Consider the following 25,859-nt stretch of genomic DNA (forward strand, 5'->3'; position numbering starts at 1 on the left):
CCTTGTCTCTACTAAAAATACAAAAAATTAGCTGGGCATGGTGGCGCGTGCCTGTAATCCCAGCTACTCAGGAGGCTGAGGCAGGAGAATTGCCTGAACCCAGGAGACAGAGGTTGCGGTGAGCCGAGATCGCGCCATTGCACTCCAGCCTGGGTAACAAGAGCGAAACTCCGTCTCAAAAAAAAAAAAAAAGAAAAGAAAAGGCCTAGGGGAAAGGAAGCATAGAATAGGATACCACATAGGTGTTTGGGCTCCAGTGGATTCTACCTTGTAATACAATTCATTGCCTCAAACGCATTATGTATTTCTCTAGAACAGGTAGTGGAATTGACTAATAATCAACTGGCTTGTGAGCAGAGATTGCGCCACTTCACTCCAGCCTCAGTGACAGAGCAGGACTTCAAAAAAAAAAAAAAAAAAGTCAACTGGCTCATTAGTCAAGCTTCTGAAAACTCTACATTAGAGACTAATGCTGAGAAACACTGAGAGAGAAACGAGTCCAGACGTGCCTTGAAAATTAAGTACAACGGAATAAAGATTAGAATCTAGACCTCAATGCACGTCCTTTTCCCTCTACCAAGAGACAACCCGTTTCTAATCAAAATTTTGCAGTGGAGCTTTTCATATTCAAATTTGGCATTTCCTGTCAAGCCTGGTCATTAATGTTTATTATTCTTTTTATTCTAGAGGTAGGGGTTTCTCTGTTGACCAGGCTAGTGTCAAACTCCTGACCTCAAAAGATCTTCCTGCCTCAGCTTCCCAAGTAGCTGAGATTACAGGCTCAAGCTACCACAGCTGGCATTCATTTAAGTGAGTGGGTGGGTGGAGGGAGAGGCGGCACAGTGCCTGGTACACAGTAAATGCAGGCCAGAATGTTAATAAAATTATCCTTCATTTTAGCTTCTGTACTGGCGAACATTGGTTTTGTATGTTGACTAAATATGAATTTGCAAATGCAAGTCTCAGGCAGATTTTCTGTGGGAGGGAGGGGGGACTGTGCAGATTACATAATTATATAAATGGATGGAACCAGAGATCTGAGGACAGCAATTTGTCATTTGAATTAAATGTACAGAAACAATCCAACCACATATAAGGCAAAGAATTAAAATGAAAATTACTTAATGATTTACTTAGCTGAAAACCTATCTGGGGAAAGAAGGACCCAAAACAGTTTGCAGTGTTTTCCCCATTCTTGAGACTGCCTTTAAATCAGGCAAACCAATCTTCTGCCTTTTGTTTCTTTCATTTAACTGGGAATAGCACAACTTGCGTAGCTTTTGTTTTCCTTCCAGGAGAAAGAATGGGAGGAGTCAGCAAAGACCAAGGTAAGTTCACTTGAGAGCATTGGCTAAGGAAAGACATTATTTTAAAAATTGATTTCCCTTTAATTGATATTTGAGCTTAAATATTGCAAAACAAAAAAGCAGCTTTCTTCCTTTGCTATCAAATTAGTGAGCTTAGTATCAGGCTGAGACCTGCTGTTTCACTGGTTTTTACCAGGTCCTACCCTCATAAAAAAAGAATCCTCACATCATACTGGGCTCTTCACCAGGAAAGCAATGTGCATTTTATAAGCTAATTTAAGATCTTGGAAAAGAGGGAAGTGCTCAGAGTCCATACTAGAACTCCTTCCAGTTTACTGAAAACAAAAGCAATTCTGAAGCACAGGCTATTTCTTACTCTCTGTTCCCAATTACAAAGGCTGCCGGCATTGAACTAAGCAATAGCCCTTCGCAAATCTCTCTCGCAGAGACTGACTGAGTTTGACACAGGGTCTCAACTCTGTCGCCCAAGGCTGCAGTGTAGTGGCAGAACCACCGGTCTTACTGCAGCCTCAATCTCTCCGGCTTAAGTGATCCTCCCACCTCAGTCTTCCAAGCAGCTGGGACTACAGGTGTACTAGCTGAGTATTATCTAAAATGCAAACAATGAAGGCGGATTTTGTTGTGTCTGAAACAAGTCTCATTTGTATCATAGCAAAGCACAACCAGCTATGGTCTTAATTTCTTGCTGAAAAGAAAGGACAGGGACTTTTATTTTTCCACTGTTTTATTATAAAAATCAACATTTCATTTGTTACAATTCAGCTTATTGTAATAATCAAAAAAGGGGTTTTATACAAGGTATTTTTTATACAGTTTATAATTAAAGCACTTATTTTACAAAAGGAGGGAAGTGAATAAGTGGACAAGGGCTGACCAAATGTTGGCCATTATAATATAAATACATCCTTGCAAAGCACCATCGTACCAAAGTCGATGAACAAGAAACACCAGTTGACTTTAAGACAATGACGAAGATTAAAGCTTAAGGGAAAAAAAATAAAGGACAAACATCTGAAAGCAGCACCAGATCCTTCACTTGCAAATAAGGCTAGTCCAGTTTAATCTCCTTGGTATCCTCTCTACTTTTTAAAATTTTTCCTTACTAACTCGTTTACTTAATTTCATGTAATACCGGATTTAATCGGACTTTAAAAATTTTCCCTTTAATAGCCATATTTAGGCATTAGATATACAGTATATCTATATCTATCTCTATCCCCAATCCTGTTTTTCTTTGATTAAAAACAAAACAACTAAAATGGGCAGTTAAGCAAAAGCGTGTTGTCTATAACTCTGTGGTGTTGGTTTTGGACAAACCCTAAGTGATGGGAAATCTAACAGTTTGTTAGATCTGTACTCTGCTTCTAAGTATAAGAAACCATTTAGTCTGTAATTCTATCTGTAAAGTCATGAAGATTTTTTTCAGCAATAAACTCAACAATTTAAGAATGCTTTATGAAAAAGAAAAACAGCAAAGTTTACCTCAATTGAAGGAGGGTGAGGGTAGAGTCAGTAACTGATTAATGTAAGACTCCACCTTCCACTCCACTCAGGTACAGGCTTAGTTTAATGAGATGTAGATGAAGTCGGCCTTAGAGTGTGAATTCATAATGCTTATCATTTAAATTTTTTAAAAATTATAAATGTACAATTTTGTAGTTGAGGTCCAAAGTCTTCTACCGTAAAATGTTGAGAATTTCAAAAGTGAAATTGTGAGACTGTTATAAAATGGTGCCACCCCAAAAGTGAGAAGTGGCACATGTACTGTGAGTACTTTCTAAAATCATCTTCCTCTGGGCTCATTTGAGGTTTGAGAGAAGAAGTACCAAATAAAATTAAATTCCTTGAGCGTAAGAATTCTGATAATGTTTTAAACCACATTTGGCTATCAGCTTCTTTAGGACTCAGTCCACACAGTGAGTGTACAGTCTCATCTGTAGATGCCCAAATATTTGTCCACTAACTGATACTGGTAAACATACTCATATCCATACTCCACATAAACTATGGTTGCCATATGTAGACTTGGGCACCACACATTTATTAAGAGTGTGACATATTTTGAATGTGAAAAGCCCAAGATTTTTGCTTCTGAATCTTGTTAGATTGTAATGATAACCAATATCTAATTCCTATGGCATGCAAATCAATGAAGTGGGATAAACCTTCCCTTACAAGAAATAAAACAATTCAACATATGACATTTCTAAGAATCTAAACTAGGCAGCAGCAGCCCGTTCACTACGTAGAAGCAGGCTTGCTTAAACCATGCTTCTTCAGTCTCTATTATGACTACTGGTATCAAGCCACATAAATAAACACATTTCATTAACACAGTAGGTAAACCACAGCTATCAACTCTACTGGAAGTATTCTTCATTAATAGGGCTTTATAGCTAAACAAAAAGATGATCCTCCAAAACTGACTGCTACGTAATACAGATGGTGGCTATTTTTATACCTTCAATAATGAATGAGTTTCCTTCATATAAAGTACTGACTTTAGGCTTTTTTAAGACAGAGTTTCCCTCTTCTTGCCCAGGTTGGAGTGCAACCTCCGCCTCCCCGGTTCAAGCGATTCTCCTGCCTCAGCCTCCCGAGTAGCTGGGATTACGGGCATGCGCCACCACGCCTGGCTAATTTTTTGTATTTTTAGTACAGACAGGGTTTCTCCATGTTAGTCAGGCTAGTCTCGAACTCCCAACCTCAGGTGATCTGACTGACTTGGCCTCCCAAAGTGTTGCGATTACAGGTGTCAGCCACCACACCTGGCCTGACTTTAGGGTATTTTAAATGATAAAGAAATACAACCCTCAAAATCATCTTAAAATTGTACTGCTCAAAGTCCCTTCCCCAATTACTGGCCTATAATGGATAAAAATGTCCTTTAAAGTCTTCATTTCTAAATATCTATCTCTGTAGATTAGCTGTCCTCAAACTTATTAAAGAATCAGAGATCTCTTGGTGGTGTATCATAAGGCATTTTTATATTAAAATTAAAGTAACTACATAATCTTCCGCTAAACAGACATCTTGTGATATGCTGTAAGAGTGGCAGCAAGTGCCAAAGGCATAATATAATTTTATGGAAGAAAAATTATTAGTGAGAAAATTATATCCACCAACTCTATTTTTTTCCTGTGAATGTGCCATTATATGACCTAAGTAACAAAACTCCTTAAATCACTATTCAGAGACCAGGACTCTGTCGGAGTCAAGTCCAGGCCTTAGTAATAAAAGACCACTTCAGTGCAGAATAGCTTACTGTGGTGCACAGAAAGTATGTTACGCTCAAGTTTATTTCTCAGATAATTTTAATCACATCAGTTAGTGCGAATATTTTATGACACATGTTCAAAATAAATACTTTTGCATATAAGGAATCTAATGAAGCATTCATTTTGCCCCTTGGACAATGAATTTAATATGCCAAATTTTAAAATCCCTTTTCTTTTTTCCCCCTAATTTGTGGTCTCATGTATTTCCTCTCAGCTTTTCCAATACAGCTCTTGTTTAATAATCAATATACAGTTTACTTAAGCTTAACTGTCCATTTAACCTAACAGTCAATAAATCTTTCCAAATTTGACAATTCTTTCATTAAAACGTACTCCCAGAAATATTAAGAATCCATCTCATCTACCCCAGAAAGAGAATACTGAGTTTAAGCTGAACTGCCTTCAAATAACTTTAAACAAATTGGCACACAAATTAGTATTTTGCAAGAAGAGGCCATTGCCATCGCAGTACAAGCACCTGGACTGGGATAAACAAGGCATATTCTTCTTAGTTTATGATAGTGCAAGTTCCCACATGGGAAGCCTACCAGATAAAGATGCACATTTAAAAATGTAAACATATAGAATTCTCAGATTCTAATCGACACCCAGTTATTGCTAACCTTTCCATCTTCGTTTAGGCATCAAGTGCCCCTGTGTATCACAGAATGCAAGTTCAATGTCCATTTCATCTGAGACTGTGGGCACTTAGTTCCAGCAACAGGAAGCGTTAACGCTTATCTGACTGAAAAGTAGGACACTGATGAATTTACCATTTGCTTATATGCAAAATCAAGTGCACCTGATTCTTATAAACAGTACCCAACAATTAGCATTATTCTAAAACCACAATTTTCTCTTTAAAAACTTTACTTGGGTATTTTTTAATTGCATGAAAAGTTACTTCACCCTTGCCAAAATTCTGAATCCTTTCTTCCACTGTTTTCTCTTGGGCCCTGAAACCCAGAGGCCTTAGCAAAACAGAATTAAAAGAGAAAAAAAAAAAAAAAAAATCAATAATTAACTAACCAACATCTCTTAAGGTAAAAATACATTAGCTTTAAAACATTCAATTTTAGCAGAGAAATGCTAGACATGTGTAAAAAGCAGGACACTAACTTCTAGCAAGATGGCAGAGCAAGCACTTGAATCATTCCACAGGTCAGCCCTGATAGCTGAAGAATTAGCAGCCCCAGTACCATACATGACAGCAGGTCAGGCAGATCATGAAAGAGGCTGCCATTATTCCTTCCACCCAAATTCTGACAGCTGAGAAGTTAATAGTTGGCCTTCTCATTTAATCCCCATTGTTAAATTTGTTAAATTACCTTAATCCATAATGGGTAAGAGAGAATGCACGTAAAAATATGAGGTGATTACAAGAATAACTTGTGGATAATTTGAAAACAGCCTAACATTCACAGTGGGTAACGGGATGATGTTGAACTCGTGTCACACATTAGAAGAGGCATGTATGTAGACATCACTCTGAGAAAAACCAGCCTAAAGAACATGAAAACGTCAAAAACTGTTAATATAGGGAAAATCCTAATAAGAAAAAAATTCTTTTTAAGTAGATTGTCTCTAACCAGAACATAATTAAATGTTTTACTCAAAAAAAATATATAAAAATGATTTCATACTGTGATATATGCTGAAAGTAGTGCAAGGATATATGATTACTTTACAACAAAAACATAATGGTTAAATTTTTAATTCTTAAACATTGTCTATATGTGTTGTAAAAAGACATTTTAATGAGCATTAAAACAATCTTGGAAGAAGAGCAATAATATGTCTTGATCATTATGCAAAAAACAGCAGTCGAATTGAAGAGCTAAGCTTACTGGGGAATGGAGCTAGTAGAAATATTAAAATCAAACTTTAATTTAGAAAATTCCATTTAGTCAATGCCTCAGCTTAAAAGCTTAAATAAATCATGGTATCTTGGCAAAATGACCTACCAAGTTGCTGGGGGAGGCAGCAAGGTAAAAATACCAAGAGAAAAAATTCATTTTTGACAGAGGTATGAATTCTAAAGGTAGGGACAGAAGACTTGCACACACACAGCTTCATAGCATCTTATCAGAGGGCTGATCCTCCTACAACAGAAACACCCAGAATGGATTTTTATAAATATCTACTTTCCTCACTAATATTGTTGGATTCCTAGAGAAATTCCAAGACATACTAACCTTATCCAAGGTTAGTATTAATTTCTTTTTTTTTTTCTTTCATGATTTCTTACTTGTTGGCCCTCAAATGTTAGTTAACTGAAGGCTATTTGGCTACTACCAAGTATCTATGGTTTGCTGCTCTGAGATGGACTTAATAGTTTTTCTTTCTCTCTTTTTTTTTTTTTGGTATCAGCAAAGCCCAGACATTCCTGGTCAGTGATGCCTTTATTATTCCTGTTTCCTTTGTACTCAGTTGCTTCACTGGGTTTAAGGCATGCTTTGTGTATTTAGTTTGCAAAAATAAAACTTTTAGTACAAATTTATTTTTTTATACAAACTTTTATGGCACAAGCAGCAAATCTGCTGTTTTAAGAAAATATATAAATATTCTTTTCTTCTGTACAAATATCTCCAGTATTCCCTACCCCATTTTATAATTTTAACTGTACATGGTCTGCCTCATCCTTCTCTAAAAGCTCCCTCCCCCCCTCCAGATCTCAACCAAATGTATATTTACATTTTTACGTTGGAGGCAGTCAGAGGAGGAGGGCCCCTCCTCAGGAGGAGTCTGTACAGGGAGAGGGTGGCGGTGGGTAGAGGTGATGAGAATAGCTCCTCTCTGTGTATGGAGAAGGCGGGCAGCTTTCATAGTTCTCCTCTGCCGACAAGTATTGGCTTCGAGGTGTGGGAGGTGGGGGCACAGGTTCTGAATCATAGTTCAAGTCACTGGTATAGCCCTTGGCTGTTGCCACTGAGGTCATTCTCCGGCTAGGAGCATAGTCACTGTCACAAACATCTGTGCTGCAGGGTGTGGTGGGGGGTGCAAAGTGCCGGTAACTATATGGTCTGTAGCTGGTACAGGGAGAAAATAAAGAAAAGCAGAGTTAGTTTTACAGAAAAATGATTTTCACTCTCAGAACAGAAGTATTAGATGTAAACTTCACTTTGAAAACAATAAGCTACTGCAATTTAAATTTACACAGACCAAGAGGCAATTTTCAGTGGCAGATTGGCTGGAGAAGATACCACGTACTTTCTTATTTGCAAATAAGAAAGTGGCAAGTGAAAATAACCACGATGGGAATATAGGGGTGAATTCAGTCTAGCCTCTGGATGTGCTCTTATATCTTCAAGTTAAACTGCACCACAGAATAAAAAAATGACTATTCAAATTTGTTCTGCAGTTTCATAGCCTATGGAAGAATGGGTTTTTACATATTTTACACTACTAAAACATGTCAGCATTTCCTCAACATTCTTTAACTGCTCCAAAATTAACCTGATGAATAACTTAATGACACCTGAAGACTTCATTTCTTTCTTCTGTACAATTTCTATACAATCCAAGCTGGATTTTGGTAGATAGCCTAAGGGGCGTAACTACTCCATTACTGTATTCTTAGCAAAGGGAAACTGCTGTGGTTGGGAGAAACAGTTTTCATTCCCTGTGTATAGATAAGTACCTGTCAGAAGAGCAGCTTTCAACATCAAAATGATAAAATTTAAATACCCATTAAGGGCCAGTGATTTTTCTAATGTATATTTCAGAGGCTTTATTTCTTACACTTGTTTATCTTTTTAAGTAATTTACAGTTGTTAGGTTTGTAGCATTGCTAACAAAAGAAAAAGTCATTGGAAAGAGAGAAACACACTAGTGAAAATAAGAGCTGACCTATAGTTCTGGCTTTTCTAGTCATTCCTACTTCTATTTGTAACTTCTTACACCTGTTTATTCTAAATATGGTAAAGCTGATCTTAAATTTATCCCAAAGATATTTTTCATAAGCTTTCCCATCAAAGTGGCTAAAAGAGAAGGGGCAAAAGCAAGTTAAAAACTGATACAACGATTCATAAAATACCTAGTGATATAGAGCACCACAAGATAATATATCCTAGGATCTCAGGATACAAACCATTTGATATCACCTGGACTTGCTTCAAAAGAAATGGCTGCCATGATTGTTCACAAACAATTACAGATTGAACTCCTTGTTCTACCCTGCCTCCCCTTATTACTAGTGCATTTCGTTAGTCTTTAAAAAAGAAAGAAAGAAACCAGCCTGGGCACCATAGCAAGACCCCATTTCTACAAAAAAATTTAAAAAATTAGCCAGGCGTGGTGAAACACACACCTAGCTAGTTGGGTGGCTGAGGCAGGAGGACTGCTTGAGTCCAGGAGGTGGAGATTGCAGTAAGCTATGATTGTGCATCTGCATTCCAGCCTGGGCGACAAAGCAAGACTGTCTTAAAAAAAAAAAAAGAAGAAGAAGAAATAAAAATAAAAAGGCTGCAAGGCTGCCAGAGACCAAAAGTTACATGACACACTGAGTGGGTTCTCAAAGACGTTTACTATCAATACTGACATGATGTCACAGTTTGTTTTTTGGTCTTAACCTTTTGTCTAATCAGGTGTCAATCCTTGGTGAAATTTCTAAGGTCAACATTTAAAAGTCCAAATACTTCTATTTTAATGGGGAAAAAAAAAAGAAAAACTGGATTAATAAAATTCTTTCATGTCCCAGTTTAGACAAAAATATCAACAAATGATGAAAAGTTTGACAGAGGAAACAGAAATTGGGCTTATATGTAAAATAGTTAAACAAAAATAGTTTTTTATGTAATCATGTTTATTTTGATGAGTGCTTTATTCAATCTGAATTAAAGACATCAATTTTTAAAAATAAAATTTTGTATCTTTTCTCATTTCCCAATTTTTAGGGTCCTGCTTTTTCTGTTTTGACTTCCTAGAAGAAACCTGGGGCAGAGAAAGCAACATTACAACAAATCATTAAACTATCAGTTCACAGCCAAGACTATTTCAAACAGTCTTATCTAAACTGAAATGAGAATTCTGAGTGAAATACTATAAGTAATTTCTACTTTACTTCTATACATGGGTGAGGTCCTATAAGGTCAATTTGACTGAAATGCTAGGAAAGATAATAGAAGATTATCTAGAGAAGATAGACGACAGAAAAGATTATCTAGAAGATAACAAGGACTTGAGGGATGCTCATAAACCCTGGGCACTTCAGTGTTTAGACAGAAACTCTCAAGCTACTTATACTTATGGTCTGTTGGCCCTTCAAGGAACACAGAAGTGGAAGCTGACACAACAGTACTTGACCTGCTCAACACACTTTATAGACCCATGAATTAGCAAAAAGGAGTAATTTCCCCTTATAAATACACTTATTTCAATCTTTTTTTATTCCACGCAACTATGAGAAATCTTTCACTCCAGATTGTAATAACATGCAAGCAATGGCTGATCTTACATTTCTCTCAACTTTTCTAAAATTCTGTGTTCTTAATATGATGCTGTTTTAAACTCTCAATTCTATGAACCAATCTTATCCCAATACTTCATTCTTAGAATATCCAACTATTTTAAACCAGTCACTTTGGTGGGCAACTCCTCTTTAGAATACTGCCAAAGCCTGTGGCTGTATTTTATTATTCTAAACGCCAGCATTTGTGACTCTCTTTAAAAAAAAATGTATCGGCCAGGCAGGGTGGCTCATGCCTGTAATTCCAGCACTTTGGGAGGCCAAGGAGGGTATCACCTGAGATGAAGAGTTTGAGATCAGCCTGGCCAACATAGTGAAACCCCACCTCTACTAAAAATGCAAAAATTAACTGGGCATGGTAGTACGCATCTGTAATCCCAGTTACTTGGGAGGATGTGGCAGAGAATCACTTGAACCTGGGTGGCAGTGGTTGTAATGAGCTGAGATCAAGCCATTACACTCCAGCCTGGGCAACAAGAGCGAAACTCCATCTCAAAAAAAAAAAAAAAATGTGTATCGCCCTGAAGGGAAAGGATTTGTGGTAGAGGCAATGTCTGTACTACCAAGACAAGATGCCTAGTCTCACCCTAGTGACCATAGTCTACTCATTTTGGGCTACATCAAGTCCACAACTAAAATACTTTCTAATAAATACTGCAACTTATTTTAGAGGAGGATGTGTATTACCTGTATGACCTATGAGTAGAAGGACTGTTTGAAGAATATCCAAATTCCATAGTGTAATGTGATCGTTCTGTGGCTGGGGATGGTGGAGGGTTCAAAATCTAAAAGAAAAAATAATTAAAATATTAAAATAACAACAGTCCACTCCATGAGACTTTCTTTCAATTTTTCTGCCTTCATCCCTATTAGTGTTCCTTTACAATCCACTATTAGCACAATTCGTCTTTTCAAAAGAACTGACCTCAAACAGTACTTTAGGATTGTGGCTTCCCCATTGCCTAAGACCTCATCATGGCTAAAAAGTGCAAAGTGACAAAAAAGAAAATCTGTAACCTACAAATCATTGGTTTATGGTCAGCTCAGCTAGGTTCTGGTTTTTTAAAATTATAAGTATTTAGAGAAAAATTATTAATTTAGGAGAAATTCCAGGTGTGCTTCCTCTTTTGGGAGGTCATAAAATGAAGGCCCTAATCCCTCAAGAGGTACCATTCAGCAGTTCTACTTTTCCTTGAAATGTGAAATTAACGCCCAACACTTTCAAATATTCTAGTTATTACACAGTAAACTTACAAGAAAAATTTAAAAGCATGGTGGGGGGGTGGAATTCTTCTTTGAGCCTTTTATGCCTAAATTTTAGATTCAAAAACTACTTTTACATTACCAACACTGATCACCCACATTTAAATGAGTTTAAATATCTAAGATCCTATGTATGTTGCATTCAAAGGAAAACAGACGGCTTACTGCAGGGAAGTAAGTGCCTTTGGTGCTTGAAGAACTGCTTGATGATGCTCCTGTAACATGAGCTCGATCATAGGGGGGTCCACTGCTACCCCCCATGATACTGAGGGAGCTTATCATTGATTTACCTCGAGACATTCCTAAAATAAAAGGAGGATAAAAACTGAAGATGAGTAAAATGTATAAAAATGCATGAAGCAATTTTATTCAACAGTAGGATTACAAATATCAACAGTCAAGTAGTCAGATTTTAGAATTACTCTCTCTTTTCTTAATAATTGAAAACATTTAATGGAGAAAGGAAATCAACGTTCTCTAGCTAGCCTAGAACAAGGCCAATAATAGCTTCCACCTTCTCCCTTTCCTGGTAGAAGCAGGGCTATTTAAAATAAGAGGTTTTCAACCCCTTGGAGGATTTGAAAGGATTGTAAAGGGCAGAGGTTGTGAAGCAGCATATATTAAATAACTGACATGCTCAAAAGAAAACAAAACAAAAACAAAACATTTTTTAGGGCACAAACAACATATGAAAGAGTATTTCTTCATTTAATGAATATAAATACTGCTACAATCAAAACTACCAATGCTAAAGAAGAAATTCTAATTTTTCCAAGTAGCTTCCCAAATTCTACCAACTGAAAATAGGTATGGCAACAAAGAAACATTACCATTAACAGTTTAAAAACCAGGTTTATCTATTTAGGAGTTATACCCATAGTAAGTTCCTATTTTTAGAGGGCTTTTGCAAGGCACCTCCTTCTCCACATTCATTAAAAGGAAGGCTTCTTTTAACTAAGGGTGCCAGAAAACATTAAAAAGAAAGCTACTTCCCTACAGCAGTATGGTCTACTCCAGTATAAAACTTCTGGCTCCTCAGTTATGCCTAAACTAGCCCTAGTTCCCTGTCAGCACTTGAAGTCAGGAGAAAACGTAATACATATTCCTCCCTTCTATCACCCAGCTATTTACAAATCTTTGTTGGCTGACAGGAATCTTACGTAATTTTTGGCCTCCTTTTATTCCTGGGCTCCACAGTACTAGAGTTCCCTCGTGGTAAACTTAAAGAACCTGTGGTTTGTAACTCTTTCACTAAATGACTGGCTGATTCACCTTCCGTAGCATGCATCTAGAACTGCAGTCAGAAAGGCTTACCGCTTGCCTATGTATTTGCTTTATATGCTCTGGCAATTTCTACCAAACCATATCTAAGGCCTTCTGTGTAAAGAAAAGGTACTAACAGTAAAAAAGAACATCTGTTCTTAGAATTGTTTAAACTCAGAGTAATCTGGTTTCAAATAGACTCTAGGTAGTATTCTTTTCCGTAATGGAAACCTGGCAGTCTTGCAGGACCAAGACTTGATTCTGAATGGATCCGTCCTGACTCACCTGGAAGAGATCCTGACAAAGAACTTGGGTGTGGCACATAACCAAGAGGCACAGAAGCTGGTCCATGAACTACATAGTCATTAGTCATGGTTTCCCCATCTCCTTTCATACGTGGACACAACATCCTCTGGCAGATAAAGTATATGGTTCCAGACACAAAAATGGTGACAATTACTCCAATAACAGAACCAACTGTATTGGTGGCCTGTGGTGCTGGTTCTTCAGTTGGATCTAAAATGAAGAATGCAGTATGGTTATTTTATGGAAAAACAACTATATATTCAAAATAGTAATCAAAAAAAGGGCTTGCTGATAGGATATAGAGCTATAAGCCTAATGAAGATAATTCATAAACACTTTTCTTTTTTATGAATATACACCACGCTCCAAGGACATATGGAATAAATGTCATCATTAGGAATCAAAATGAACTACCCTTAAGTGAAGGCAGAAATAAAATAGGTTGGAAAGTATAATTGTAAATGGATAGAAACAAAGATGGTAAATGAAGTACAGATTTAAACACCATTAAGAAGCTTTAAATATATACACAAAATCCGTTCTACTTCATTCTGTATACTATAAAAATTAACAAGGTTATTTCAAGATTTCAGGAAAAAATTTACAGTCAGAAAGGATAAACCTAGAAAAGTCATCAAATGTTTTACCTGGAATGGTGACGAAGCCAAAATCAACTCTGAGCACATGTTAGATTTTAGATTTGAATAGTGACATTTAGGCCTGATGAATGGACAATGGAAACTAAAGATGAGCCTTAGTTCTCAAATCCCCTATGCTGCTGCCTTCAGGCTGTATGGCTGCCTGAGACCAAGGAACATAAGGTCTTTAATACTTGATTACTGGATGACTCATAAAGAAAGGCCAGATTGCCAGAAAAGGACACTGCCTCAGGGATTCACCTTCACTGGATCCCTTAAAGAAGCAGTAGGCATCAATATTAGAGGTAGAGGGAAATTGTTTAAACTCAGAGTAATCTGATTTCAAACAGACTAGATAGTATTCTAGTCGAAATTAAAGCATTGCTCTTTCTATTCAGAGGAAAAATTCTTCCATTCTGAAGTTAAATTATATCTCACAGTCATAGATTCTTTAAAAAAAAACTTCCTCTTGCTTCATCTTACCTCAAATCTCCTATTCATATAGCTAAACTCATTCTCTGACAGATTATATGAAAGAAATGTGTGAAACTGACATCTCTAAGTTACATAATATATAGGGATTATCATTTACAAATTTAGTCCCTGAAATCTGAGGCATAGACTCTCTTTAGTCCTTGAGAGCAACCATCTCATCTTTTCATTCCTTTTTAGTGCCTTAATATTCCTTTGCGATGCCAAGCTTCAAGAAAGAAAAGTTTATATTCACTACCCTCAATTCCGAATCTTTGGGTCACACCGTTAACTCCCTGAAATCAGGCTTCTACCCTCACCACTGCACTGAAACTGTTCTGGCAAAGGTCAAAGTTCTCCTTTTTGCCAAACTCAACATATTCTTCATTTCACTGACCTCTTTACATAATACTGCTGGCTCCTGTTTTAAGAAAAAAAGTCTGACCAATATCCTTCCAAGACACCATTCTCTTAATTTTACTATTTCTGATTATTCTATCTGCTTCCTTTGTTGGCTTCATTCTTTTTCTGCCTGCATCTGAAGTGCAGATGTTTTCCAGAGGGATTTCTATCTATCACCTACTATTTTCCTGGGAGATTCCATCTACTGCCACAGCTTTAATTATCATCAATAAACTGAAGAGCACCAAATCTCTCTTCTGAGCCACAGATCCTTATAATCAACTTCCTGAAGAGCTTCGACAGGATATTCCATGAGTATCTCTCAGGCAACATATCAGAAACTGAACTCACTGTCAGCATCATCAGTCATTTTCCCTAGATCCCAGGCATAAAAAGACCATAAATGAAGTCATCTAGTATAAGATAATAAAAAGTGATGGGGCTTGTGGCAAAGTACATGCCTGTTTAACTTAAATTTAACTTAAATTAGACATTGCATCAATCAAACATTACATCTGCAGCCAAGATGCAGTATAGTACTTTAGTTTTCACTTCCTGCTATATATCCTACTTAAACGACTCCAGTCACTCAATTAAGTACCTGTGGGCCAACTTAAACTTGCCAGCTGTATCTAAGTGGTTACCAATTCCTCTTTATTCTACTTCTGAAATAACTCTGAAATCTCTCCTTGCCACCCCCACTACTCCTCCTCATGATTTAGATCTTTATCATCTTCTGCCTAAACTCTAATAGCTTCCTTTTTAAATTATAGGCTGCAAGTCATTCGTAAACGGTGAGAATGATTTAGTGGGTTACAAGCAGCTTTGAAAAAAATAAAGTGTCAGAATGCATTCTATGTAATATGGGTAAATAAGTGTTGTATGACACTTTTCTTTAATGCATGCGCTCACATCTTTGCATTACTCTTGATGTGGTCAAACGAAATTTGAAAGCAACCAATCTGACAGATTTCCCTGCCTAAAAGCTTATCACCTCCAACCCACTGCCTTTACAGCTTTTGTACTGCTTAACCATGCTAGTCTTTCTCTTGAAAATTTCAGTGACTCTCCATTGTTAATACTGCCTAGGCTCTTGAGAAGAAAAACATAGTCCTCCATCATCATATCTTTACCTGTGTTCTCTCTCATTGGCACCCCTCAACAGAGCCTGTATTTTGGCAGTCCCATTACATGAAATTTCCCAAAGGTGCCTGTTTCACTCTTTTCTGCTTTTGAACAGTATATTCCCTCTGCCAAAAATGCAATTTCTCCACTTATCTGCATAATGAATACTATTCATTGATCAACACTCAATCTTTTTTTTTTTTTTGAGACAAGTCTTGCCCTGTCACCCAGGCTGGAGTGCAAAGGTGCGATCTTGGCTCACTGCAACCTCCGACTCCCAGGTTCAAACAATTCTCCTGCCTCAGCCTCCCGGGACACTAAGATTACAGGCAGCTGCCACCACACCCAGCTAATTTTTGTATTTTTTAGTAGAGACGAGGTTTCTACTAAAAATACAAGGCCAGGACGGTCTTGAACTCCTAACCTCGTGATCTGCCCACCTCGGCCTCCCGAAGTGCTGGGATTATAGGCATGAGCCACTGGGCCCAGCACAACACTCAATCTTAAATGCCATTTTTCTAAAATGCCTTCCTTGATCAAGTCCATCTTTGTCCCTAAAAAGCTGACTACTCTCTCATTTTTTTTCTTTTTTGAGACGGAGTTTCACTCTTGTTACCCAGGCTGGAGTGCAATGGTGCGATCTTGGCTCACCGCAACCTCCGCCTCCTGGGTTCAGGCAATTCTCCTGCCTCAGCCTCCTGAGTAGCTGGGATTACAGGCACACGCCACCATGCCCAGCTAATTTTTTGTATTTTTAGTAGAGACGGGGTTTCACCATGTTGACCAGTATGGTCTCGATCTCTTGACCTCGTGATCCACCCGCCTCGGCCTCCTAAAGTGCTGGGATTACAGGCTTGAGCCACCGCGCCCGGCCCACTACTCTCTCATTTCTACTCCTACCTGTGTAGATTTCTATTACAGCACTTATCACACTCCATAATCAATATATGTACTATGAGCCACACTATGTGTTTTTTAGGTTAAATATCATTCTCTTCATTTTGAAAAAGAAGGCCTGTAATTCCAGCACTTGGCAGGCTGAGGTGGGTGGATTACTTAAGCTCAGGAGTTTGAGACCAGCCTGGGCAACATGGCAAAATACCGTCTCTACTAAAAATACAAAAAATTAGCCGGGTGTGTTGGGGTACACCTGCAGTCCCAGCAGCTTGGAAGGCTGATGTGGGAGAATCACCTGAGCCCTGGAGGTTTAGGCTGGAGTGAGCTATGACTGCACTACCGCACTCCAGCCTAGGTGATTGGGAGTAAGACCCTGTCTCAAAAAATAAATTAATAAAATTATAAAGATGAGGAAACTAAAGTTTAAAAAGAACAAATAATTTGTTGGGGGGAGGAGCTAGGATTCAAATCCAGCTCTGCTTAGTTCCAGAATTCCTATTCTTATTACTATTTCAACAATAGGGGACTTTGAGAAACTTGGTGCAGGTAGCATGTATCCTCAGCATACACAGCAGAGTGTCTACAACAGTGTAGTAAATGCTTGTTGAATAAATGAATGGAGTCTAAGTCTTATTGAGTAGTCCCACTTGAAGTCTGTAAAAATACCAACTTAAAGTTCTCATTACAGGTTAAAGAATTTTTAAACGAATCCTTTCTAAATTCTATCAAATACATTTGACAAGGTAGACCTGACTTATGCTGAATTCCATTCAGAATTAAGTTTATCAATTTGGGATATATTATATGTTACAGCAGGGATCCCTAAACCCCTGGCCATGGACTGGTACCGGTCCATGGCCTGTTAGGAACTGGGCCACAAAGCAGGAGATGAGTGGCAGGCCAGAAAGCACTACTGCCTGAGCTCCATCTTCTGTCAGATCAGTGGTAGCATTCAATTCTCACAGGAGCACGAACCCTATTGTGAACTTTGCATTTGAGAAATCTACGTTGCACATTCCTTATGAGAATCTAATGTCTGATGATCTGAGGTGGAACAGTTTCATCCCAAAACCATTACCCATCTCCACTTGGAAAAACTGTCTTCCACAAAACAGGTCCCTGGTACCAAAATGGTTGGGACCACTGTTTTAGGGCACTCAACAACAGTTATGAACCCTGAAGAAACTATAGGCTATTCAGCCAAGGGTCCCTAAATTTAGGGCTATACATTGGCTTGTCGTCAGGCTGGATTTTAAGAAAGCTCCTAAAATCTTTTGACAATCGAGAAACTGATGAAAATACTTCAGGACAACAATGGAATACAGTTAAAAACATGTACTAACATTCACTAAGTTCAGACCAATTGATTTCTTTTTTTTTTTTTTTTGGAGATGGAGTCTCACTCTGTCACCCAAGCTAGAGTGCCATGGTGTGATCTCAAGGTCGCTGCAACCTCCACCTCCCAGGTTCAAGCCATTCTCCTGCTTCAGTCTCCCAGTAGGTGGGACTACAGGCATGTGCCACAACACCCAGCTAATTTTTGTACTTTTAGCAGAGACAGGGTTTCACCATGTTGGCCAGGCTGGTGTCCCACTCCTGACCTCAAGTGATCCACCGACCTGGCCTTCCGAAGTGCTGGGATTACAGGCGTGAGCCAACACGCCCTGCTGATTTCTATGTATCTAAATGATTTGAGAATTTTGTAACTTTGGTTATAGTAAAATAGTATTTATTCTTTTCTAGTGCTATAGTAAAATAATATTCTTTTCTAGTGCTTTACTAAATGTTTCTGAGCATAATAAAATGGCTATGTTTAAGGATTACTGAAAGCAAAACATAAAAAAATCCTTTGCACAAATAATTAGCTTAATATTAATATTTATTACTTAGAAAGGAAATCTTGATAAGTAAACCTCACGCATAAGAAAAAAAATTGTTTAAATTCTCTGTTAAGAGTAATTTATAGATCTCAGTCCTACTTACAACAATCCAGTTCATCTGATTTGTCACTACAATCCACATTATGATCACACTTCTTGTGCTTTCCAATGCACTGACCATTGGCACAGCGGAACTGATCAATTAAACAAAGCACTGGGAAAAAAATGTAAATAGTTTTCTTATTTTTAATATCACGTAAAATCAAACTCTGGCAAGAGTCAAAAGGTGCTTTCTGAATACAAATGAAAAACAAATTAGGCTTTTAGCTGTAACTTAAATATTATTCTCTGGAGTTCCACTGGTTGAGAGAGAAAAAAAAAGAGTGGAAAAAAAAATCCAGCAGGAAATTTCCTATTTTATTCTTTACATTAAATTCCCTGTTTCACTAAATAATTCTAGAGAACTTGGCTAGTTTGTTTTTACCATGGGAAAGGTTAGTAAGAGAAAGTGAAGAATATAAAATATGTTAGATTGTAATTAATAAATCCACTAATTCAGAGCTCATTGGAAACAGGGACTATTTTTATATCCTGAAGGCCTAATATCTTTTAGTTCAATATCTCAATTTTCAAAGCTTATTAATTTGTATAAATCTTACACATGTAAAGTGAATTAAAACAATAATATAGAACATGGTACTACGATCAGAAGTGATACAGTCACATGTACTTGAAAAACCCCAACTGACACTAAGCCAAGTAACACTGAATTTTAAATAACTGAATGGGAAAAAAGGATTGCATGCTGAGGCACGGAGGAATTCTGTATACCTTCACAGTTCTTCTCATCTGATTTGTCCTGGCAGTTTGCATCTCCGTTGCACCGGAGGGCACCATCAATACACTGCCCACTGGCACACTGGAACTGGGACTCTGAGCATACGGGACAATTGAGTTCGTCACTGTGGTCTTCACATTCAGTAAACCCATCGCATCGCCAAGCCACAGGGATACAGTCAATTTCCCCCGTGAAACAAGTAAACTGCTGAGGAGAACATGTTGGGGGTTCTTCAAATGAACAAGGGGAAGGGGAGTGACAAAAACACAATCATGATCACACAGAAGTATAAACACATACCTAAGTGACGCTCATTTAATAATTAACATACACAAAATACTTTATAATAAATATGATGTATAAACTATCTCATCTAATCAGAGAAGAAATAAAAGTTTTCACATTACTTCCTTTAGAAACACTATAAACTTTTGCCTGTAGAACTATAAGGCAAAAGTTTTCTCATTTATTGTAATCCAAACACGATAATATTTGCAATCCATTACAATCTCACATATAACCTAGGAATCATTACTATAACTACCAAATATTTTAAAGTTAGCCTAGCACTCTTAAGTTTTCTAGCTCTAACACTCTCAAAGGACAGTTCATGAACCCCTCAGGGTTCCTGAGACCTCTTTCGGGGGACCCACTAGGTAAAAACTATTTTTATAATAACATTAAGATGTCGTCGCTTTTTTTGCTATCTTTGCACTGATGCTACAAAAGGAATAGTGAATAAAACTTGATACCTTAGAAGATGCACGGAAATGACAACATACTGTATTAGTAATCACTATACTGTATACAGCCACACATGCACAGTTTAAACAAACATACGAAAAGGCCAACTTCATTTAAGAATGTCAGTGATGAATCAATAAAAAATATTAATTATATTAAAATCAACCCAAGTGTATACCTCTTCAATATTCTGATCAATTAAATGGCAATTATGCATAAAGCTCATGTTGCAAACCTAACCATGACAGTTTCTAATGGGAAAGCATTTGTTTGGAGTTGTGAATGCAACTCAAATGGAATGTCATTTTAACCTGAAAGAATGATTGACAGGTAAATTATACAGTAGTTATTTACATTTGTCTGTTAGTGAACTGTCTAGAGAACGCATAACTTTATGATATGACCAAGGGTCAGAAAAACCTATAACTTTACAACAGAGAACATTACAGATTACAGGCGAACATTTTATATGGGAAATTTTAGGGATTATTTTCTAAGAGCCTATTATGTATTCAGCACTATACCATCTATACTGTGTGGAGAATTAAAATAGATAAAATATATCCATGTCCTTAAAGAGCTTTGAATTTTGTTGGGGATAGAAAGAAACTAACAAACATAAAACAAAGGACACTGCTTTGAACTGCATGTCATGTAAACTGTGTGATATAGTTTGGATATTTGTCCCCCAAACCTCATGCTGAAATGTAATCCCCAATGTTGGAAGTCAGGCCTGGTGGGAGCTGTCTGGGTCATGGGGGTGGATCCCTCATGCCTTGGTGCTGTCCTCCTGATAGTAAATGAGTTCTTGGGAGACTTGGTTGTTTAAAAGTGTGTGGCACTCACTCTGGCACACTCTCTCTTGTTCCCTCTTTTGTCATGTAACCTGCCTGCTCCCCCTTCACCCCAGCCTTGAAAGTTTCCTGAGGCCAATCCAGACCCTGGACAATACAGCTGGCAGCAATAGAGCTAGCAATAAATGGCAGAGCCAATTAAACATTTTCTTTATAAATTATCCAGCCTCAGGTATTTATAGCAATTCAAGAATGGCCTAATACACTGTGGTAACAAGTGCTGCTATGCAGAGAAAGAAAAGAACAGTAACAGCTAGTGAAGGTTCCCTAGATCATGGAAAGACCGGCTACACCTTAGAAAATTAGTAAAATTTAGGATAGGCATCAAAGAGAAAGACGTCCTTGAATTACCTAAAGTAAATCCACAGAAGCAAAACAATTAGAACATGCCATAGCGACCCTCAAATTCTAAACAGCCAAACAAAAATAAAACTAGCCATTTGGGAAGAATACAAAGTAAGATAAATAGGTAAGACAGCTTAAATGAAATCACATTTTGAAAATCAGGCAGAAAAATTTAGATTTTCCATTTCACTTATTTCTACTGTAGAATCAATATTAAATTACAAAAAAAGACATGTACACAAATGGTTATTGCAGTTTTATTAAGAGGAGGGAGTCTCACTATGTTTCCCAGGCTTGCCTTGAACGCTTGGGCTCAAACACTCCTCCCACCTCAGTCTCCTGAATAACTAGGATTACAGACATGCACCACTGTGCCTGGCTCCAGTTTTATTTTTAACAACAACAGATTTAAAACAATGAAAATATCCCTCAAAGGAGAGTAATAAATTGTAATATTAAATAACAAAATACAACTATAAAAAGGGAAAACTACAGTTATACTCAACTGTATGACTGAATCTCAAAAAAATATTAAGCAAGAGAATTCAGACTCAAAAGAGCACATACAAAACGATTTCATTTATATAAAGTTTAAGAATAGGCAAAACTAATCTATGGGGATAAAAATAAAAACAGTGGCTACTTCTAGAAAACAAGTGACTGTTTAGGGGCAGGAGGGTACTTTTCTTAATAGCATCGTTCTAAATCTTGATTTGGGTGTTAGAAACACAGTTGTATACATCTGTCGAAAGTCATTTTAATACATACATTAAAAATAATTGCTAAATGTGCAAGCAAGAAAAAGGTCCCTTAAAAGATATTTTCAAACTGCAAGATGAGATCCTTGACTCAGTTTAACCATGTTACCATTAACATAAAGAGAAATTTTTCTAGGATTTGCCTTAAAGTAACAGTCTAGCACTCTGATAGGGAAACATATGCTATTTTTTTTATTGTGGTAAAGCAAACATAAAATTTACCAATTCAACCACTTTAAAGTATATAGCTCAATTACATTAAGTACATTCACATTATTGTGCAATCCCTATTTTTAAAAATTTCAAGTACCAGCGCTTAAGTTTTACTGTACACATGATTTCCCTGACTAGACTGTATGCTATCTCAAAGATCTTCAAATCCCCTACAGTCCAAGCAGTGCCCACAGCTGCTACTGAATACATACATTAGATATTTTTTAAAAACTTACAGTTCAAAGAATAAAATTTACTTGTAATTCCACCCACTTGATCAACAATTTTTGTACAATGAATGCATATCCTCTTTCAATATTTGTTTAAAGAAATGTATATCTTCTGTAATTGTCATCATTTTGGCAACATTTTTACATCAACTTCATGATTATGACATTTAATAGCTGTATAAACTCAGTTACCTTACTCAATAATTTTCATATCATTAGAAATGAGTTTAAAAATTTCTGCCACTGTAGATAATAGTATGATGCAGACTTTTTCCTTCAGTTGAATTTACTTAGAGTTATCCCCAAAAGGAGGATATCGGAATTAAGAGTATGAATACTACTGTAGTGCCTGATACCATCATACTATGATTTAACAAACCAATGTACCTATTTGTTATACCCGCTGAGTGATTAAACCAATGTGACTATAACAGTATCACTATACTCACTGCTACCTTTTTAGAAATCATTTTTTACCAGATAAAGAAGTAATGGGAATTTGCTGATGGATTTGAACAAAAGAATATTCTTTCCATCAGACACATTCCCAACAATGACACATAAACTTAGAGAATCTAGAATTTAGTGGAGGGAGATTATAGGAGGTAGAATTAATTCATTTTGTTATCTTTTGTGAGAGCGGGGGAAGCTACTTTAGTATTAGGAAACACACTCATTCACAGGCTGAAAAATGTGGTAATATATATGCAATTAAATACTATTCAGTCAAAAAAGGAAGGGAATCCTGTCATTTGCAACAAAAGATGAACCTGGAAGACACCCCATCAAGTGAAATAAGCTAGGCATATAAAGACAAACACTGCATGATCTCACTTATATGTGGAGTGTAAAAAAGTCAAAGAAACGGTAAAATGATGATTACGAGGCTGGACGGGGGCAGAGAAGAATAACAGAAAAGCCTAGTATAGTACAAACGAATGGAATACAAGTAACCAATTAAGTCAGTAGACAAAGCAACTTCAATGCCTAGTTATAGAAGTCTAAGCTTGAGACATGGAATATGTTTGCATTTAGTGTTGCACAAGAAAATTACAACATATTTACCTCCACATGATAGCTCATCTTGAAGCAGAACCAGGTGCACGGGGCAAGAACACCTTGTAGTACCATCCCCCTTTACAAGACAGATATGTGAACAGCCACCATTATCCTGAGCACAAGGGTGCTGTCCTGCAAAGAGAAGAGAAGAGGTGAGGATGGGGAGAGGAAGGGAAAAGAGGGGAGAGAAGGGGGAAGGGGAGAAGAGAAAGAGGGACAACCTGTCAAAACTATTTATGAAAATCAAATGTATAACCAGCTTGGACTTTTTAAAAAACTTTTATTATCATCATTATTGTTATTTTTGAGATAAAGTCTCGCTCTGTCACCCAGGCTAAAATACAGTCGCACGATCTTGGCTCACTGCAAACTCTGCCTCCCAGGCTTAAGCAATTCTCCCGCCTCAGCCTCCTGAGTAGCTGGGATTGCAAGCAGGCGCCACTATACCAGGCCAATTTTTGTATTTTTAGTAAAGATGGAATTTCACCACGTTGGCCAGGCTGGTCCAGCTTGGACTTTTATTTCCACACAGTATGATTCTTCATTCAATCTCTATACAACCTACAAGAAACTACTTCTGTCTAACCACTATCTTTAAATATTTATATATATAATATTTTAAGCAAGGTAACGGTAAAGCTCAAGTTAATTTTTGTGAATATGAAAAGCTGTTTGCTGAAACTAAAAAACTGCTAAGGAGAATGCTGAAACTTGAGTATGAATCTATTTAAAATATAAGAATTCTCCTACATTAAAGATTTTAACTCAGAAAATCCATATTTCTAGAAGACAATTTCAGTCAAAAAGTGTATTTTAATGAGGAATCTATTGAGAATTAAAGAGTCATTAGAAGAAAAAACTTAAAAGGCACATGTAACTGAACAATTCAGAAACAGATAAAATTATTTGCTTAGTCAATTGCAAAAGGTAACTTGTAATACTATAAATGTCTAACTTCCTCATGCGTGGGCTAAGTTAAATATAACTTAGGCAACTTGTCAAAGTCTGCTTCACAAGTTGTATTTTTAAAGAATTATTGTTTGGAATTTTCTATTTAGCTTGTGTTAAATGCAACTTGACATCTGTCATCACAAAATATGAACATCTAATATAAACAACTATTTATTATTTGACTCTCTTCCACAGTAACATTGGTCCTGCTTCAGTTTGTCTTAATGAGACTGAGGGAGTCAGCTATCTACACATGAGCATACTGTCCAAAACAGACATCACACATTTTATAGAATATATGGCCTTTGTAGCAGTGTTTCTCAACCTTTAATTCCACTACATTTTTGATAAACAAAAAACCCATTCTCTTTAATATTAGAAATTTTGGCCGAGCGCGGTGACTCACACCTGTAATCTCAGCATTTTGGGAGGCTGAGGCAGGCGGATCACGAGGTCAGAAGTTCGAGACCAGCCTGGTCAATATGGTGAAACGCCATCTCTACTAAAAATACAAAACTTAGCCAGGCGTGGTGGCACATGCCTGTAGTCCCAGCTACTTGGGAGGCTGAGGCAGAAGAATTGCTTGAACCTGGGAGGTGGAGGCTGCAGTGAGCCAAGATCATGCCACTGCACTCGAGCCTGGGTGACGAGTGAGACTCCATCTCAAAAAAAAGGAAAAATTTCAAAAAATGATTTACCAAATATACAATCATATTTAAATATTGAGTTACATTAAATAAAACTTCTCCCTTAACATTCTGAAAACCCTCATTGAGATTTTCTATAATAAAATATTCATATATCAACTGAATAAAGAACTTAGGTATGATGTCATTAACATACTTCCACTAAACGTTCAGCCTGAGTTACAAGTCATACCACAAAACGACAACAATTTTAACTTTCTAATTCTCCAATACATGTAACTTTACTTCTAAATTCATGAACCACAGCAACATAATGGACTCGTGTACAAGGGTACTCCTGTTTCCTCATTCTCCTTTCATGCTTAAATTCAACTTAAAAGCACTGAGACGAGAAGTTACAGAATTTCAGTAATTCTCTTTCTAGTACTCAATTTAACATTGGCATTCCTGGTATCATCATGTAAGACAGTAGTGATTGCTAGGACAGTACTTTTTAAAAAAACATTTTGCACATATAAACTCATTTATTCCTCTCTATTATGAGGGCAATTTTGATGACAGATATGAATTAAGAACTAGGCCAAGATGACTAGCCATTTAAAAAAAAAATAAAATATTTGTGGCTACTTTTTTCTCTCTCTTTTTTTTCCCTGAGGCTCATGGAGATGGCTATTTTTCTAAGCTGGGAATTGAAATATTTATCCAAAAGGAGGAGAAAAAAAACCCAAACATTTACTGATTAAACAGTCTCCTCTATGTTTACACACTAATTTTTAGTTTGTTTCACTTAAGAATAATGTTATCCCAGGCCGGGCGCGGTGGCTCAAGCCTGTAATCCCAGCACTTTGGGAGGCCGAGGCGGGTGGATCACGAGGTCAAGAGATCGAGACCATCCTGGTCAA

At 37.1% G+C, this 25,859-nt stretch overlaps 1 protein-coding gene across 1 annotated transcript in view; it reads right to left on the reverse strand.

Annotated features, from left to right (window-relative positions):
• Positions 1–4,635: 4,635 nt before the first annotated feature.
• The window catches only part of LRP6 (LDL receptor related protein 6), a 147,312-nt gene continuing 126,088 nt past the window's right edge, over positions 4,636–25,859 (reverse strand). Inside the window, exons 18-24 of the mRNA XM_032253650.1 lie at positions 23,366–23,636; positions 19,150–19,386; positions 18,422–18,532; positions 12,885–13,115; positions 11,502–11,638; positions 10,761–10,858; positions 4,636–7,635 (exon numbers count right to left, since the gene is read on the reverse strand). Coding sequence (XP_032109541.1) covers positions 7,341–7,635; positions 10,761–10,858; positions 11,502–11,638; positions 12,885–13,115; positions 18,422–18,532; positions 19,150–19,386; positions 23,366–23,636 — 1,380 coding nt within the window. The 3' untranslated portion in view covers positions 4,636–7,340. The remainder of the gene's footprint in view (positions 7,636–10,760; positions 10,859–11,501; positions 11,639–12,884; positions 13,116–18,421; positions 18,533–19,149; positions 19,387–23,365; positions 23,637–25,859) is intronic.

The sequence above is a fragment of the Sapajus apella genome, unplaced genomic scaffold (assembly GCF_009761245.1).
Source record: "Sapajus apella isolate SASKATOON/1434 unplaced genomic scaffold, GSC_monkey_1.0 scaffold84, whole genome shotgun sequence".
In the NCBI taxonomy this organism is placed as follows: domain Eukaryota; kingdom Metazoa; phylum Chordata; class Mammalia; order Primates; family Cebidae; genus Sapajus; species Sapajus apella.